Source organism: Sinocyclocheilus grahami, unplaced genomic scaffold (genome assembly GCF_001515645.1).
Source record: "Sinocyclocheilus grahami isolate Dianchi unplaced genomic scaffold, SAMN03320097.WGS_v1.1 scaffold12.1, whole genome shotgun sequence".
Taxonomy (NCBI): Eukaryota; Metazoa; Chordata; class Actinopteri; order Cypriniformes; family Cyprinidae; genus Sinocyclocheilus; species Sinocyclocheilus grahami.
The window spans coordinates 1995530-2015130 of NW_015505191.1; the positions used below are offsets into that span (position 1 = coordinate 1995530).

Sequence of the window (19601 nt, forward strand, 5' to 3'; positions counted from 1 at the left end):
GGAAACGAGGAAGCAGACCATCTGGCTAAACAGGCTCTGAAACCTGCACAAATTTACATTAAAGTGTCAATGAGTAAAGCAGAAGTAAAAGAGTTAATTGCAAATGAAATAAGAAAGAAATGGCAGAAGGAGTGAGATAGTGGAACAAAAGGTAGACACTTTCATCATATTCAAGAGAAAGTAGGTCAAGAAAGAAGAAAGTTTGGCAACAGGAAAGAAGACGTTTTAATGTCAAGAATGCGTATTGGACATTGTTCGTTAAATCAGTGTCTGTATAGAATGGGGAAGCATGAAACTGGAAATTGTGACAAATGTGGTCATGCAGAATCATTGACATTAAAGTGTCAATGAGTAAAGCAGAAGTAAAAGAGTTAATTGCAAATGAAATAAGAAAGAAATGGCAGAAGGAGTGGAATAGTGGAACAAAAGGTAGACACGTTCATCATATTCAAGCGAAAGTAGGTTAAGAAAGAAGAAAGTTTGGCAACAGGAAAGAAGACGTTTTAATGTCAAGAATGCGTATTGGACATTGTTCGTTAAATCAGTGTCTGTATAGAATAGGGAAGCATGAAACTGGAAATTGTGACAAATGTGGTCATGCAGAATCAGTAGAACATGTACTTATAGAGTGTGATGCATATGAAGGAACAAGATTCCAACTAATTCAAGCTTTAGGATCGTTCGGAATAAATAATTTGTCACTTCAGGTTCTGCTAGGAAATGGCCCAAAGCAATCAAGAATATTTCATGAATTAAATATTTTCTTAAAAGAAACAAGACTGATAAATAGAATTTAGGATTCAGTTGTAGTAAATAAAGCGGAATTAGTATTATCATTATTATTTTTTAATAATAAATATTTTTTTTGGCTATAGTTCTCAAACTTCCAATCATTATGCGCTCCACACTCCTATCCAGTAGGTGGCGGGAATGCACCATTTAAGTTGGTTTGCCAACTGCCATTAAAACCAGAAGAAGAAAAATGGCGACCGGGAAGAGGTGTTTGTTTACAGTTATTAATGCGATTATAACGGCTCTTATCATAGAAAGTCAATGTCGACTCCATCATCTCGTACTTAAGGTATGTGTGTGCTGTGCTTGAAATGTTTTTATGAAATATTCGTATAGTCACTGTACTGTCATCACTGTTTAAAGCAACGGATGTTTCCTTATGATTCATCAGTCATAACCGTTTTGTTGTTATAATGCAAGTGCCATTAAACAGATGATGATTCAAACGCTTCTCAGCATCTAAATGCCCGTGCGCCACTAAACAGACTTATTAAAACCAGAAGAAGAAAAATGGCGACCGGGAAGAGGTGTTTGTTTACAGTTATTAATGCGATTATAACGGCTCTTATCATAGAAAGTCAATGTCGACTCCATCATCTCGTACTTAAGGTATGTGTGTGCTGTGCTTGAAATGTTTTTATGAAATATTCGTGTAGTCACTGTACTGTCATCACTGTTTAAAGCAACGGATGTTTCCTTATGATTCATCAGTCATAACCGTTTTGTTGTTATAATGCAAGTGCCATTAAACAGATGATGATTCAAACGCTTCTCAGCATCTAAATGCCCGTGCGCCACTAAACAGACTTGTTCTGTCTCAGGATGACATCCGTCAGCGGGTCCATCTGAACACATTCGGCTTTTATAAAGATGGTTATACGAGTATGAGCATGAACAGCCTCAGCTTCACTAACGGGAAGACGGACAACATTGACAGCTCCACGGTCAGACTCTCTCTCCTGCCTGTCAAATGATCGGCAATAATATGGTGGAATAAATCAATATGAAAACGTCTTGCACGTTATTAATGGACGTTTTTATCTCAGCTTTTACGAGACTATTTCTCATTATCATAAAATTAAAGTAAATTTATAACGCCTGCAGTATGTTGATCAGGAATAACTGACTGGGTTTCTTTATGAAATATCTTTATAATGTATTTTCTCATATTTTAATGGATTTGTTTTTATTTATTGATTGATTGCAGATTGGTTTTAGCCTTGATCGTGCAAGCAATAATGGCTTCTCCACATATCTGGTTAGTATCTGCCTTTAATGTCCATCTGAATCTAATTCTGTGCTTTTGCTGTACAGTTTTGGTATCAGTGTTGTGTACTAAATGTGTCTGTAGATTATTATTGTTAGTTTTAGTTAGTATTGGCATAAATTAGCCGCTGTAACTTGGCAATTTTTTAATAGCAGTACAGTATGATTCATACAATGTAATATGTGACCCTGAAACCAGTCATAAGTCGCACGGGTATATTTATAGCAGTAGCAGGGCTCTACGGATACTTTTCTTTTTAGGAGCGCTTGAGCTCCTAATTAAAAAAAATTTAAGAGCACGGTCAAAAATTTAGTTGCACCTTCTAATCAGTAATCAAAAATTCTGCTTAAAAAAATCAACCTTCCCATTACGAGGTGATATTTGACTCCTTAAAGTGATTTATAGGGAATTTTGTTTTTACCTTTGTAATGGCATTTTTCTAACTTTATTAAAAGTATGTCATCTTTTATGTCAAAATCCAAAATATATATTTATAAGCTTTTTAACATTTCTAATTAAAACAACAGAATAAAAACAAGTAGAATAAGAATAATTTGCCAATCCAATGAAATCAGTATTTAAGAAATACATTTGTGCTACAGAGATGGCACAAAAGAACACACAAGTGGCTTGACTGATTTTCAGACGTTTAATGAGGCTCAGAGGTCGCATGAGTGCAATTAAATTCATAAATTCATGTTGCGGTTAATGTTTTAAATATAACACTTTGAATATAGAAATGATTTAAATAACAGAAAAGATGCTTTAAAAATTTAACTAAAACTGCCAGCAGGTGGCGTCAAGTCACTGATTTATCACTGAATCATTCAGTCAATTGATTCGTTCGCCTTTGAAGCTCCCTCAGCGCAAACACAACTATGCTGATCGGGTCAGTCGCACAGGTGCTCCTAAATATTATTTCATAGTCGCACGCAGTAGTTTTCAGTCGCAAATGCTCGCACTGTAGAGCCCTGAGTAGCTAACAATACATTGTATGGGTCAAAATTATAAATTTTTCTTTTATGCAAAAAATTAAGATATTAAGTAAAGATCATGTTCCATAAAGATATTTAGTAAATTTCCTACCGTAAAAATATCAAAACCTAATTTCTCATTGGTAATATGTATTGCTAAGAACTTCATTTGGACAACTTTAAAGGTGATTTTTCTCAGTATTTTTATGTATTTATTTTTTTTCACCCTCAGATTCCAGATTTTCAAATAGTTGTATCTCGGCCAAATATTGTCCTATCCTAACAAACCATACATCAATGGAAAGCTTAATTATTCAGCTTTCAGATGATGTATCAATCCCAATTTAAAAAAAATTGACCCTTATGACTGGTTTTGTGGTCATGGGTCACACATTAGATTAAAGCTAACATTACATTGGCATTCACTGTATGATCTTTCAGTCAAACTGAGTCAGATAACCGATGACCTCTCTTATTGAATACGCAGGACGATGGTCTTGACTACTGTCCTCTGAAAAAGGATCCAAGTAGTAATTTTGCAGGGGTGCTTCTCTTGCTGGACTTCAAAAATAACTTGTGAGTTTTCCCATCTAATTTTTTTCCTCTGTCTCTCAATTAAAATGAATTTGGAAGTATCATCCAGTTTATGAATGGTCTGTCATGACTTGCAATATCCTCAGAGTGAGGAAGAAGACTTCAGCAGAGGCTGGTGTGTTTCCCAAAATCATACCTGTGGTCCCCAAAACTCTCTTATTGAATACGCAGGACGATGGTCTTGACTACTGTCCTCTGAAAAAGGATCCAAGTAGTAATTTTGCAGGGGTGCTTCTCTTGCTGGACTTCAAAAATAACTTGTGAGTTTTCCCATCTAATTTTTTTCCTCTATGTCTCTCAATTAAAATGAATTTGGAACTATCATCCAGTTTATGAATGGTCTGTCATGACTTGCAATATCCTCAGAGTGAGGAAGAAGACTTCAGCAGAGGCTGGTGTGTTTCCCAAAATCATACCTGTGGTCCCCAAAAGCACAGTGGTGGAGCAACAAGCTGAAAAGGGCCAAGATCTCCAAGACAAGGGGCCAGATGATGGATCTCAGTCTAAAAGTAAATCTTTCTTATCTTGAACTGTATATCACATCATGGCATACACTACCGTACAATTTCAAATTTGTGGTTAGTAAGATTTTTTTTTTAAATAAATAAAATGAATACTTGTATTCAGCAAGGATGCATAAATTGATAATTGCAGTAAAGATATTTATAATGTTACAAACTATTTCTGTTTCAAATAAATACTGTTCTTTTAAACTTTCTATTCATCACAGAATCCTGGAAAAAACATCACAATTTCCAGAAAAGAATTTAATAATGATTAATTCCCTTACAACTAAGTAAATTATTACATTAGTAAGATTTTTTTTTAAATAAATAAAATGAATACTTGTATTCAGCAAGGATGCATAAATTGATAATTGCAGTAAAGATATTTATAATGTTACAAACTATTTCTGTTTCAAATAAATACTGTTCTTTTAAACTTTCTATTCATCACAGAATCCTGGAAAAAACATCACAATTTCCAGAAAAGAATTAAGTAGCATAACTGTTTTAAGAAATGTTTCTTGAACACCAAATCAGAATATTAGAATGATTTCTGAAGGATCATGTGACACTGAAGACTGGAGTAATGGCTGCTAAAAATTCATTTTGCCATCACAGAAATGAATGCCAGTTTTAAAATATATTCAGAATCAGATAGATAAGTTGTTCTGTTATTTTACCACATTTTTGATCAAATAAATGCAGTCTTGGTGAGCATAAGAGACATTTCTAACAATAGTTTATTAATATTTTCATCCCATTTGTGTTGTAAATGAAAGCCTTTTAACTCATACAATTTCAATGTTGGTTTTGTATTCCATTTTTTTATGTCTACAATTCAATTCTATTTTGTGTTTCTCTCCTGTTAATTTGTCGCAGGTTCTAAATCCAAGCGAAATGTTGAGGTGAGGTCTGTTTTTAATTAGACTGCATTTAGTCTGAAAATATGCTCTAAATATGTCTCATTTCTGCATTTACGGACTTTAATGTTATTACTCCCCCCAGAACAAGACAGAAGATACCTATCCTCTTCAGAACAAAGGCAAAGTCTACTCATTTCAGGTGGGATATGAAGTGGTTTTGCTAAGAGCTCATGGGGCTCTGAAGTACATCAAGTTAGCTTCTAGGTGTACTTCTTTTAATATCTGCCCAATTGTGCACTCCACTGACTGACCTGTTCTTGTTTCAGTTTTACTTCAATGTCACAACGGATGAGCAGCAAGGCCTTTATAACTTTTATTTCTACAACTGCTACTCTATCCCAATAAACCAGGACAGCTCTTTGTCAGACATGCTGCCTTTCAGCATTGATGTGAGTGTTTCTCTGAGTTCTAAAATGTAGTATCCTTAAATGTAATGAAGTACAAGTCATACAGTACAAGTTTGTACTCAAACAGTAAATATGATTTCAGATCAACATCGAGGAAAAGAATCCAGAGAGCTTTCTCTCTGCAGGAGAGATTCCTTTACCTAAGCTTTACATCTGCATGTCCATGTTCTTCTTTCTCATCGGCACGCTGTGGGTTTATGTTTTGCATACACATAGGTAAGTGCTACAATAACAGACCCGTGTGTACATTTTCTATTTGATGGTTTCATATATGTTACAAGAAATGACCAGTAGAGAGCAGCAAAGTCTCATATTGTCTCCTGTAAAAGTAGTGAAGCAAATTTTGTGACTGCTATGTGTGCTTTTCTTTTGTAGTTCTGATGTTTACAAGATTCATTGGCTGATGGCTTCTCTTCCATTCACAAAGTCCCTTTCCCTTATTTTCCATGCAGTGAGTGTTTACCTCTTTGTTTATATGTGAATGTTAAATGCTTATTTTTTTACTTAAAGAACATTATTTTTATCCAAATCATACATCATAAATGAGCAAACGTTGTTAGATTCACGAAAACCTTGCAAATTAGGGGAAATGCAGATTTGAAATGCAGTTACATTTTGCAAAAAGCAGCATTACATTGCCTTTGTTTTAACAATTATATTCCTATTTTACAGATTGACTACTACTACATTTCCAATCAGGGCTTTCCCATTGAAGGCTGGGCTGTGGTCTATTACATTACTCACTTGTAAGTTCACCAATATTAAGTGTGTGTGTGTGTGTGTGTGTGTGAGAGAGAGATGTAACTGGATAAGACAGGAATAGGGTGAAGTACTGTCATATAAGGTTAAAAAAGGACTGACGTATGTACAGTTATGTTTTTGCTCTCATGACTGGAATACACATTACAACCTTTAAAATCTGAGCAGATTTTAAAACACTAGGCATCATATACTTGCTGACTTTAAAAATGGTAACAGGGTAAAAAACTGGACCTTATACACCAACCGACTAATGTTCAAACACTACTACACTCTTGTCAGCTTGTTTGATATCCTTCGAATGAATTCATTGTCTGAAGCTGAAAAATTCAGAGTCTGTGCCTGTGCATTACACAATTTTATGTGAAATCGATCAGTTCTGAATTCCCAAAATCCACACATTGGCTTTGACTTTCAGCAACTAGTGGTGATTCTTCGAGACTGCAAATCGGGGCAAAAATATGGACAAAAGTCATGTAGTGCAGTGATTCTCAATTCCAATTCCAGACCCCCCACTCTGCATACTTTGCATGTCTCCCTTATTTTAACACAACTAATTCAGATGACCAGCTCGTTAGAAGAGAGCTCCATGAATGAACTGTGTTCCGATTGACAGTGTCCTTACACAGTGTTCATTGCTCCCGGAGCACTCCGTTGAAGTTTACTTCACTTCAGAACATTCATTCACTGATTTGCACTACACCACGGCCTGCAGCGTCTTCACACACAGACGAAACTTACTAGAGAAGTGTGACATAATTATACCTCTTTAAATAAATACAATTTAAATTCACGGCTCGCACACTTTAAACGCCCTTTGAATGGAACATATACACTCCCTTCAAACTAAATGTCCTGTGAATAGAACAAACATCTTAAGTGATAAGAGATGCATACAAAATGTGCAGAGCGGGCATCTCGAAGACTAGAATGGAGACTCACTGATGCATTCCAGACTTAGTTTTAAAAAAGGTTCCTTAGGTTGGTTTGTTGATTAGGTGGGTAGTGAACTTGTTTTTTGGATTAAAACGGCTGTACTGTTGTCATGATTTCTATAACAGTAATTCAGCAATACGAGTGGTTTGTTTAATTTTGCTGAATGTTTTCATTTATGCAGACTGAAGGGGGCACTGTTGTTCATCACTATAGCATTAATAGGAACTGGCTGGGCCTTTGTCAAGCATATCCTCTCAGATAAAGAAAAAAAGATCTTCATGATCGTCATTCCCCTGCAGGTATTGGTCTTTTTATTTTTTTTAAAGAGTAGGTTGTCAATTAAAATTTTAAGCTAAACTACTCTTCTTCAGTTATGAATGTAACGTGATATTGTTGGTCTTGTGATATCAGGTTCTGGCCAATGTGGCATACATCATTATTGAGTCCACAGAGGAGGGCTCCAGTGAGTATGGTCTGTGGATGGAGATCTTGTTTCTGGTAGATCTGCTGTGCTGCGGGGCTATTCTCTTTCCAGTTGTCTGGTGAGTGCTCAGCTTCTTCGTGGCCCAGATTGAATTTTCTATACCATAAATTATATAATTTCTTAACTAATCGACTGATGTCTGTATTATATAAATAAATGTTAGGCTGTTCTGGCTTTTTATTTTAAGTCTAAAAACAAGTCTATTTTTGTTTGATAGGTCAATAAGACATTTACAAGAGTCATCAGTAACGGATGGGAAAGGTATGTCGAACATTATCAGAGCACTTTCTGGTCAACAGTTCATTCTGATATAAAACTTAAGGCTTTTTTATTGCCACGTCAGTCATATGTCACAATGTTTAAGCCATTTTAAATGAAATATTGCGGAAAGTACGTATTTTTAATCTTTCCAAATGCTTTTCTTGGTCGTGTGAGCTGTCCTCCTTCACATTTGGCTGTTCTCTACATGCAATTCAAGAGACTTGGTCTTTATGGCTTGAAATTGAATTGTGCTGTCTTCCAGAATACAACAGTTCTAGATATGCTGCTCTAGACATACGTTAACCAAATAGTAAATCCTGCAATGTAAATGCAAAACAGCTCTCACTTACAGCCTTAGTCTTTGATATTTTAAATTGTTGTTGTTTTAAAGAAATTAATACTTTTATTCAGTAAGGATGCATTTATTTCATCATAAGTGACAGTAAAGACATTTATAATGTTATAAAAGATTTCCGTTTCAAATAAATGCTGTTCTTTTGAACTTTCTATTCATCTAAAAATCCTGAAAAATGTGTTATAGTTTACACAAAAGCATCAAGCAGCATAACTGTTTCTACTGTGAAAACAATAAGAAACATTTTAGTGAGCACCAAATTAGAATATTAGAATGGTTTCTGAAGAATCATGTGACACTGAAGACTGGAGTAATGGCTGCTGAAAATTCAGCTTTACCATTACAGGAATAAATTAAAATAAAAAATATTTTTAATTATAACCATTTTTCATATTATCACTGTCTTTACTGTATTTTTGATCAAATAAATGCAGCCTTGAAAGAGACTACTTTAAAAAGAACCGTACGATCCCAAACGTTTGAGTATGGAGAATTATTCAAGTCAATACATTTCAATGATTTGCCCATTATGAGCACCAATTGTTTGTGTTGCTTTTGTGTTGTTATGAATGCCATAAGTCAGATGAACTGATCTGACTGATCTAGTCGTCATTAAACACTGACCTCAGTGAGTGGTCACGCAGGGGTTTGGTCAGGGTTTAGTTTTTCATTCCTTTGAGCAAACAGTGCATGTGTCATCGCCAAGTCTTCGCATCTGCAAACATTTTTTACTAAAATGAAACAACACACAGTATTTCTCTATTGTGGTTTGATAGTTTTAGAGTGGAAAAATGGATCCTGCTAGAGATGCTCTCTTTGGCATGTGCTCTGCCACCGAGCACTGTTGCCCGTTGTGACAGCAGATGCCAGGCATCTTGCAAATGTCATAGCTCAGAGAAACCAGCCTGGGTTATGACTTTATCCTACCCACAAATCCAGGGAATGGGTAGACAGATTCGACCCTGCAGCAAGGGATCTCTGCAAATTCCATCATCTGGGAAAAAAATGCAGAAATTCTGCATTGCAAGTCTCATTTTTGTGCTGGTTTTTACTTGAATGTAAATGCCTGCATAACCTCATTCCAGTTTATGAGCTGAAATTGTTTTTATTTCAGTGTTTTATTGGCATAGTTATTTTAAAATAATGTTGCATAGCATCAGAAAAAAGTGTTGGTAGTATAGAATTATTGTTTAGCCATTATTCTGTATCATCTTTCTACATTTCCGTGTTTATACTACTTTTCAAAAGTTTGGGGTCATTCATTAAGTTATTTTTAATTGTAATAATTTCATAATATTACTGTTTTTACTATATACACTTTTTTTTTGCTCGAACTGTCCTTGTATACCTTTAGACACTATATACAATATAAATTTAATCTGATATATTTGTATCTATTTTAGCCAGTTACAGTGGGGCAAAAAAGTATTTAGTCAGCCACCAATTGTGCAAGTTCTCCCACTTAAAAAGATGAGAGAGGCCTGTAATTTTCATCATAGGTATACCTCAACTATGAGAGACAAAATGAGAAAAAAAAATCCAGAAAATCACATTGTAGGATTTTTAAAGAATTTATTTGCAAATTATGGTGGAAAATAAGTATTTGGTCAATAACAAAATTTCATCTCAATACTTTGTTATATACACTTTGTTGGCAATGACAGAGGTCAAACATTTTCTGTAAGTCTTCACAAGGTTTTCACACACAGTTGCTGGTATTTTGGCCCATTCCTCAAGAGCAGTAATGTTTTGGGGCTGTCGCTGGGCAACACAGATTTTCAACTCCCTCCAAAGATTTTCTATGGGGTTGAGATCTGGAGACTGGCTAGGGGAACTTAAAAATGCATGAATTTTACTAGTGAAGCTTTGTTTGGAATTATCAGAAGTACTGGTGTGTCTGTTAACTGTAGATGGCTTTTTTCCCTTTGCATTGACTTTCATTCAAATATGCAGAAGTGTTCTGATCAATGCTTTAAATCTTAAGTATAAAACCCTTAACCTCCTGCTAAGAAAAAAAACACTTGATGAGAGAAGTACATGTTTTGATGACAACTTCCTGCTGTGCCTTGTGCTTCTTAAATAGTGAAGTTTGCTGAATGAGGCTTTTTCAGGTTGGTAGCCTGGAATTAATGTGTGCTGTCTTTATTTCATGTCTTTGATGTGATCCCTGAGGATGTCTATTTTCAAGCTAACATGCTTACAGTAAATTCTTTCCCAGCAATATTAGATTGTATGAACAAGAGCAGGTGTGTGTGTGGGAGGGGGGAGATCAGCACTCAAAATGAAGCAGGTTATTCCCTTAGCCCAGGGTTTCTCAAATCTTGCCCTGGAGGGCCAATGCGCTGCAGAGTTTAGCTCCAACCCTGATCAAACTCGCCTACCTGTGATTTTTGAATGTCGACTTCACGCTGCACGATTTTAGCCCGATTTTTCACTCGCCGACAGGTTTTGCAAAATCGCCGACAAATGTCCGAAATCGGAGGCAAATCGGTGCTCGTTCACGCGAGTGACAATCACGCAGTGTGAATTATCAAAGACGCGATCTGAGGGAATCGCCGACGCCGGCAAAATATTTGGCATGCTAAATATCTGGAGCTGTCGGCAATTCACAATCACGCTGTGTGCAATGATTTCTGACTGAAAACTACATCGGCGATGACCTACAGCCAATGAGAGACCAAGATACAGGGCAGAGGGAAGTTCGGGGAGGAGTTATAGACCAGAATATCAGTATTTTAATAGATATATGAACAATTATATCATACAGAAACACACACAAACAGCCACATCAGCATAACAGTTACTGCAAAATTATTTACCTCCAACTCTCTTTGCAGAACACCCAATCCCTGTTTGTGAAAACAATGGTGATCCGACGAGTTTGAAAATCGTGCAGTGTGAATTCGGCGTAATGATCCTGAAGACACTGATTAGGTTGCTGAGGTGTGTTTGATTAGGGTTAGAGCTAAACTCTGCAGGAAAGTGGATCTCGTGGGACAGATTTGAGGATCCCTGCCTTAGCCCCACTGTTTGTGTCCCAATTTTTGCCACTGCAGAACTCTTATAAGTTACAAAAGTGGAAATATTTATTCACAATATATGATACATATACTGCAGCATATATTCTTTATATGTTGCCTTTGTGTATTACGACTTCATATAATCCTATACTGAAGAGAAAATATTCTCTTCAGGCAATCACCACCCTTTCTTCCCTCTCAAGTAATCATTGTTTCATTGCTGCCTATCACATTTTTTTCCTGCTTTCATCTTCTGCCTATCCCTCGCAGGGCACAAAGATATACTCTTTGATGGCCTTCTGATTTTAGCAATTTTCACAGCAGGAGCGAGAAGCATAGTAATTGAAGCATGAAAGGTAAAAGGACAGCTCATCCCTTCTCTCGTTCTGTTTTAATCGTAATGTTGGCTTCTCTTTCCCTTTGTAGCTGCCATCAATCTGGCTCAACTGAAACTTTTTAGGCACTACTATGTGATGGTATGTATACACCTCACTGTCTCACTGTCATTCTCACTTAAATTCAGACACAGTGATTTTAAACTGACACATGCCTGATACCTGCCTGTCATGGCATGAGAATTATTAGACTTATTAGTTTTGCTTGATTTTAACAGTCACTGACTGAATAAATGCATTTATTATTGAAGGTTTGTGCATGAATGCATTGAGTTCACTTTTTTATTGTAATATTGTAGTTTATTTGATTTGCCATTAACTGTTTCTCCAGCTTTGCCCAGTGTGGTCCAAAAGTCTGAAACTACTAACCACCGGCATTTTTCCAGTTTAATAGCAATCTTTTTATTCATTTAAAGAATAGAAAAGATATTACGTTAAGTTATTATGAAGTATTTTGTTTAATGCTTCAATGGAAGCAAGAACATGTGACCATGAGGAGTTCACTTTATCAATGTCACATCTACTTTGTTATTGACCTAACGAGTCCAAAACCTTAGATAAATTTCTTCTTTATTTTGTTGCAACTTTGTTTGAAACAAAATCAGACAAGGACACACTGTTTGTTTGATCGTTTGTCTTTGTTAAATGTGATCAGTCATTTGAGACATTAAAACACAAGTATCTAATCCTTTAGATAAGTGTATCACTCCTCTGTCTGTCTCTTTTCTTCTCACTGTCTCTTTCTGTGTCACAGATTGTATGCTATATTTATTTCACCCGCATCATTGCCAGTCTCATCAAGGTCATTGTTCCTTTCCAATGGAAGTGGCTCTACCAGGTGAGTGATGGATACTCAAACTTACAAAACAGATTTAACAGCTGGCAGACATCTGTATACTAAAAGTGCAGTTCACATTAAGCATAAACTCCTCTATTGATCACATGACAGAAAAGTTCATGGCAACATATATGTACCATTTTGCATTGTTAAAAGCATAGTTCAACTCAAAAATTCTGTAATCATTTACTCACCGTCATGCGGTTCCAAACCTGTATGAGTTTCTTATGTTGAACGTAAATATTTTGAAATATAAAATATTTTGAAGGATGCTGGTAATTTATATTATACTATATATATATATATATATATATTAGTATTTCTTTCCCTACTGTGGAAATCAATGGGGACCAACAACTGCTTGGTTCTTCAAATTTTTTCAAAATGTCTTCTTCGGTGTTCAAAATAAGAAAGAAACTTATACAGGTTTGGAACGACATGAGGGTGAGTTTTTTTTTTTTTTTTAGGTAATCTATTCCTTTAAGTCTTTTATATTAAAGGGGTCTTGAACTGCATTTGTTTTTTATTTGTGTACTGTTCTCTGATGTCTACTTATAATGTTATAAAAATGTTTGCATCAAAAATCATCTCAATTTAGAAGTAATAGGCTATTTTCTGTCATAGACTCGGAAATAAACTCCCACTGCTATGATTGGCTAACACCTGTGTATGTTTGACAGCCTACACCCTTCAAAGATGGTTTAAAAACGCCTGAAATACTCATATCAAACGATCTGTTTAACAGACAAAGCAATAGTGATCACGCAATAAAAACAGTTACTTACACTTGTATGTTGCAACATTATTGTCAGATCCGATATAGTCGGCACAGCATCCTCTTTTAGTTCAATCTTTCTGAAAATCCTGCATCGAATTGTGCCTTGTTTGTAAACAAATCTGCGGTAAAACAAAGGACCAAGTTCTTACTGACGCAATCTGGAACTTCATTATAAATAAAGTTCATCCACTCTTTCCTAATGTTGGGATCAGAAGGAAGGCAATGCAAAGACTGTTTTTCCACAACTTAACACTTCAAAGTTTCTTGTTGTCTTTGGAGCCATCTTTATCATTTGTTTTCTACGAAGACCTGTTATTTACACTACGTGCGTGAGTCTGTGGGCAGGGCTAAACAAGCAGTGATGTAGAAGCAGGCGTTGATGTTCTTCCGTGGAGGCCGTGTTTACCCACACTATTACTTAATAGTGTAGCGTCTGGACCAATCAGACACACCATTTTTCATTTGATTTAACAAATCAATTATTCATTAGATTAACAAACATTCACAGACCCCTCACCCAATAAACATACTGGGTGCCAAGATGTCTGTGAACAGGGCCCAGGACACTGGTTACCATGGCAACCCTGACATTTACGACCTAATGGCATGTTGAGAATCACCTTTCTCACTACAATTTCCATAGGAAATCCAGTAAAAATTGACTCTTCTCTAATTAATTAATAGGAAAACCTTTCTTTGAATGAACACACATGATCCTTCAGGTCATTGTGTATATTATTGCTGTCTTGTATATTATCTGTTGTATTGTAGACTAGTTTATGCATGCTTATGATAGAACCACTCATTCATGTAACCTTACATATAATGTGTTTGGTCTCTATTAATTCGTATTCGGATGATCTAATTGAGAGTGTATATTGTATGTTTATACCTATGCAACATATTAGTGTTCTAAGAATCTTTATTAGTTGTGCATCAACACCCAAGCAAATTACATATGCAAAATACCATGATTAGAGACAAAGGGTCGTAAAACCCTCCAGCAATTGCCACCTCGCGCTTTGAATTTCCGTCTTTCTCATTTGACAAGCCCCTCTTGAGAGGTGTGAATCTTCGCAGACTTTAAAGACCGCACTTCAGTGACCCGCCCAGAGTCGGTGGTTCGGTTAGATTCTAAGATGAAGACATGAGCTAGAACACTTCTGCAACCCCCTAAGTACGTGCCAGGCTTCGGCCTTGACTTTTCCATTCAACAAGATTCTCTGACTCAAACTGGTTCTTTTTCATCAACCAACTTCAGCAAAGATCAACTGGAACCTTCAGATTACATCAAACCTGAGAGGTCAGCTAAATATCTACAGCGGATCTAAATATTTATAATGAATTATAACTAGTTATGATTAATTATTCATATTTCCTCATGAGCTGATTCTCTACATAGAGTAGTACATTTCCACAAGCTGTTGTTTTGGCACACTCCCTTCAATATAAGCTGTTTTTAGACTCACTAGAAAGTTTTGAGTTCTGAAACTTATGGGATGTTTTTGTAGCACAACGACCCCTTATATGTCAAAAGATCAAGGCAATTTTGGTTTCTCAGTTCATGACCCCTTTAAAGCAAGTTAAATGAGTTTGAAGTCATTATTAGCTTCACTAAGTAAACATGCAGCTTTGCCATTTTAAATGCAATTTCAATTCTCTGTTTGGTTTGATTATTTGGTTGGCCAATGTTCAAACTCCATGAGATGTGAGGCCAATTATGTTTTTCTTTTTCTTTATAAATAACACTTGACCTGAGCCCACCTTAGGTATCCTGTGTTCCAATGTCGATTTGTGGCAGTAGTGCCCTTTTTAATGTTTTGAGCCTACTTCAGTAGCTTTGTGAAGTTTTACCTCTAATTCTTAAAATCTATAAGATCCAACTATGGTGTTACAAATGCTTATTCAAAACTATTTAAATCTCAGAATAAATGAATTGTGTAAAAATCAGATGCATCCCAGTTTGTGTACTTCTGCCCAATTCTATTCCATTCTTCAAATACACTTAATTAACCCAAAAATATATAATATGGATTGTTGAACACTTAATACATTTAACAGTCACAGCTTTCCTTACATAGCGGACTCCAGTGTTGGATGACAAAAAAAAAGTCTTATAAAATTAATACTAGATGATTGAGTACATGGTGCATAGTGTGTAGAGTGTTTAAGATTAATAAAAAAAATGAAATTCTTAGTAAAATGGAAAAAAAAAAAAAAGTTTATTGATGGTTTTGTTCTTTATTTGTAGCTGCTGGATGAGCTGGCCACTCTGACCTTCTTCTTCTTAACTGGACACAAGTTTCGGCCAGCTTCCTACAACCCCTACCTACTGCTGTCTGTGGAGGACGAAGACATGGAGATGGACAATGTGTAAGAAATCATACATAGATGCACTGCAACTGGTTCATATCTACCTTATTTTTAATGTTAGAGTAGGCACTGCCATTTTACTTAATTGTGCAAGCTTTTCAGCTGCTTCCACATATTTTAGCTGTTATGCTGCTTGATGTTGAAAAGTAGTATTTTTTGTTAATACATTATTATTATTTTAATCATTCACACTGGTTTAAAGCATTAAGAGTTTTATTTATTTATTCTTCCATTTATTTTAACTATAATGAATCAGAAGCCTTCCACATTCAGCTTCCACATTGAAAAATAAGGTGGATGTAACGAAAGACAGGACATTTCAAGAACATTTCGCACAAGTCTGAATGGAAGTGAATGGACTGTATCTTGACATGTTTTCATAGCACATCATTCTTTTATCTCAAAAGATCAAGGACAATTTGATTCCTCAAGATCAGGGGTGTCAAACTCAAATCCTGGAGGGCCGGAGCCCTGCAGAGTTTAGATTCAACCCTAATTAAACACACCTGATCCAACTTATCAAGTCATTCAGGCTTATTTGAAAACGATATGGTATGAGTGTTGCAACAGGGTTGGAACAAAACTCTGCAGGGCGCCAGCCCTCCAGGAACTGAGTTTGACACCCCTGCTCAAGATGATGTGACTCACTTATAGCACAGAGAGCCAGTGATGACAGATGACTATAACAATGCACAAGAGATCATGAGACTGTCTCATTTTAAAATGAAGCTAATTTCTCTCATTTTTTGCATTTTACAATAATAAGGGCATCTTTCTTCTATATGTGTGACCCTCTTGTGTTCCATTACCAGCTGTGACCTGGTCACACGGACAGGCTTACAATGATCCAGCCACATGTCATGGCTCTAGAAGAAGCCCAGAGGGGTTCCTCCTGATTGGAGGACCTAGTAGCCTTCCTCATTACATGCCCTAGCTGAGAGCACCTGTCATTCCCCATTTATTTACACAAGTGCACCCAAACATTTGCTGCTTATTTCGAAGCATTTTGAGTGGCCTCATCAGGTCAGATGATTCAGTGTGTTTTAATGTCTTCATCTCTTCAGGCTTTGTCATTTTCCCCATCCTTATGATTTTTCTTTCTAAGGTCTCGGGGGATTGCGTTCCTCTCCACTCCCTGATGTCCAAGTCTTGTTCTGTTCCTTGACAACCACCATCCTCCCCTCCTTCCCCCAAGTCCCCATCTCCCATTCACCCCACATTCAGCATCCCCTCAGGCAGCGTGTGCTCTATCCACCCCCCAACCCGGCACTTCCCAAAATAGCCCTGTGACTCCATATGTCCTTGTTCCTTGCTTGCACTTTCCCCCTTCTTCTTCTCCTCCTCCTCCTCCTCCTCCTCCCACAGTATCTCTCCCACCTGCCTTACACAGGATATTGTGCTTTACTCTCGCTTGTCTTCCTCCCAAGCTGAATGGGCAGAGTGCTTTTTTGTGGCCTATTTTCCCAAAAACTTTTTTTGGGTGACTTGTGGTGCGGCGCGGCCTGATTCAGCTGTCCTCATTGAGTCTTGCAAAGAACAGAGAAAAGATGGATGATGCTAACCACAAAAATAGAGAGCATTGCTCTCATGAGCTTTCAAAGTTTAGGTCCAAACTGCCCTGAGTGCTTTTATTAATTTATTTTTATTTATTTAATCAATCTCAGGCACCTTTTAATATAGTGCAACAGTTGGGTTATGGGTATAACTTCCCATACATGTCCTTCTCCATTTCTTCTCAATTTTCTTTCTTTTTTTTCTTGTTTGTTTCAAAGTGGCTGCATTCATGTAATCAAAGAAAACAAATCACAGTAAAAGCAGCGATATTGTGAAATATGATTTAAATTTAAAATAAAATAAAAATATATATATATTTTTATTGATGTTGAAAATGGTTTTGCTGCTAAATTTTATGGAAAGCATTTTTTTCAGGATTCTGATGAATAGAAGTTTTTGTATGAAATATAAGTCATATGAAGAATTATGTAGCATGTTTTTACTGTCACTTTTAATCACGTTTAATGCATACTTGTTGAATTAAAGTATTATTTCTAAGAACTTTTTTTTATATATATATATATATATATATATATATATATATATATACTTTGCACCTAATTTTACTCTAGTACACTGTGCTCATCCAGTGTTTTTCTCCTCCTCTTTGACATTTGACCTGAATTAAAATGGACCTCAAGTGGGTAAATGTCTTGTTTCTTCAACAACAGTAAGTCCTCATACTGTAGATGTGTGGTGCATCTGAACCGTGAACAGTTTGCTGGTGCTAGTGTGGCCATATGCAGTCCAATCTGTGCTCAAATAATTATTAGGAACAGAAGGGCAGAGTATGAAAGCAAGAGAGGTTATGCGTGCGTTTCACTCTCAGTTTCTGGTCAGAACATTCTGTCCGTGTTTGCCACTAATGCAGAATGTTTAGCCAGTGAACTCATGGTCACATTTTTATGGAAATACTTGTATATTAATAAGGTGCTTTTTTTGTGTAAAATTAAAAAAATTGGATCTTTGTTTAGGTGATTCAAACATTTGAGGCCCAGTGGGAAAAGATTCAAAAGTACAATATACTCTAGGTTTTTTACTTTATGCCAAAATGTAAACGCTAAGTTTTAATTACACGTTTGTTTTGAAAATTGTTGCACAGTGGTTCAGATCTTCTTTGAAAACAGAAAGATTAAGAGATGATTGTTTTGTGTTTAAAGAAACCGATTCTGTCTTTCATTAATTAAACATCAGTTGTATGCATGCTAGATCGCTGAAGGGCTTTCCTCAGAAAAGCCGTGAACAATTTGCTGGTACTAGTGTGGCCATATGCAGTCCAATCTGTGCTCAAATAATTATTAGGAACAGAAGGGCAGAGTATGAAAGCAAGAGAGGTTATGCGTGCGTTTCACTCTCAGTTTCTGCTTAGAACATTCTGTCCGTGTTTGCCACTAATGCAGAATGTTTAGCCAGTGAACTCATGGTCACATTTTTATGGAAATACTTGTATATTAATAAGGTGCTTTTTTGTGTAAAATTAAAAAAATTTGATCTTTGTTTAGGTGATTCAAACATTTGAGGCCCAGTGGGAAAAGATTCAAAAGTACAATATACTCTAAGTTTTTTACTTTATGCCAAAATGTAAACGCTAAGTTTAATTACACGTTTGTTTTGAAAATTGTTGCACAGTGGTTCAGATCTTCTTTGAAAACAGAAAGATTAAGAGATGATTGTTTTGTGTTTAAAGAAACCGATTCTGTCTTTCATTAATTAAACATCAGTTGTATGCATGCTAGATCGCTGAAGGGCTTTCCTCAGAAAATTGGGACAGTCTGAAATGATTTGAGGACCTGTTTTTAGTTAGTTATTTCAGAACAGCATTACTGACCAAGATTCAACTTCTTTCATGTCCGCACTGAAGCAGCACATAACCAAATCTTTTGTAGAAACTGTTTTAGCTCGGTTAAGTGTTTGGCTTCAAATGAAACCTGCAAATGACAAATTATCCCTGCTTTTGCTACATATTGGAGATTGTTTTTGTTGTTAATGTTGCTCTTCATTTTCATTTCAGTGTAACTACCTCAACAGCCATGGGAGAGGGCGTTAAGAAACTGAAGAAACTGTCAAACGGACCATCAGAGGAGAGGGAGAGCATGGCATAATGGAAGAAACAATTCTCTGTCGGTTCTGTGTGCCTCTGGACTACTGACATGTGGGATATTCATGTGCAGAATTCCCAGTGGACCTTCTCTCATGATCACATGTGAAGACACCGCGTTCCACATCCACATATATGTCTATCTCTGTAAATGTTGCACAGACAGTATGGAGAATTCACAATAAGGCACTCCATGATTCCTTTTGCCACTGTAGTTTTAGTTGACATGCTTGGTGCTGTGCTTTATTTTTATTTTACCTTGATGATTGTGTGTGTGTGTGTGTGTG

The 19601-nt window shown here is 36.2% G+C and overlaps 1 protein-coding gene across 1 annotated transcript; it reads left to right on the forward strand.

Moving 5' to 3' along the window:
- Positions 1-1296: 1296 nt before the first annotated feature.
- Positions 1297-19590, forward strand: LOC107597176 (protein GPR107-like). The gene is made up of 18 exons (XM_016288134.1): positions 1297-1401; positions 1614-1736; positions 2000-2050; positions 3521-3609; positions 3994-4136; positions 5013-5038; positions 5139-5195; positions 5323-5445; positions 5546-5679; positions 5839-5914; positions 6136-6209; positions 7340-7457; positions 7570-7700; positions 7860-7903; positions 11705-11754; positions 12428-12511; positions 15541-15662; positions 19228-19590. The coding sequence occupies exons 1-18, from the start codon at positions 1303-1305 to the stop codon at positions 19316-19318; spliced, it is 1635 nt and encodes a 544-aa protein (XP_016143620.1). The 5' UTR covers positions 1297-1302; the 3' UTR covers positions 19319-19590.
- The last annotated feature ends 11 nt before the right edge of the window (positions 19591-19601 follow it).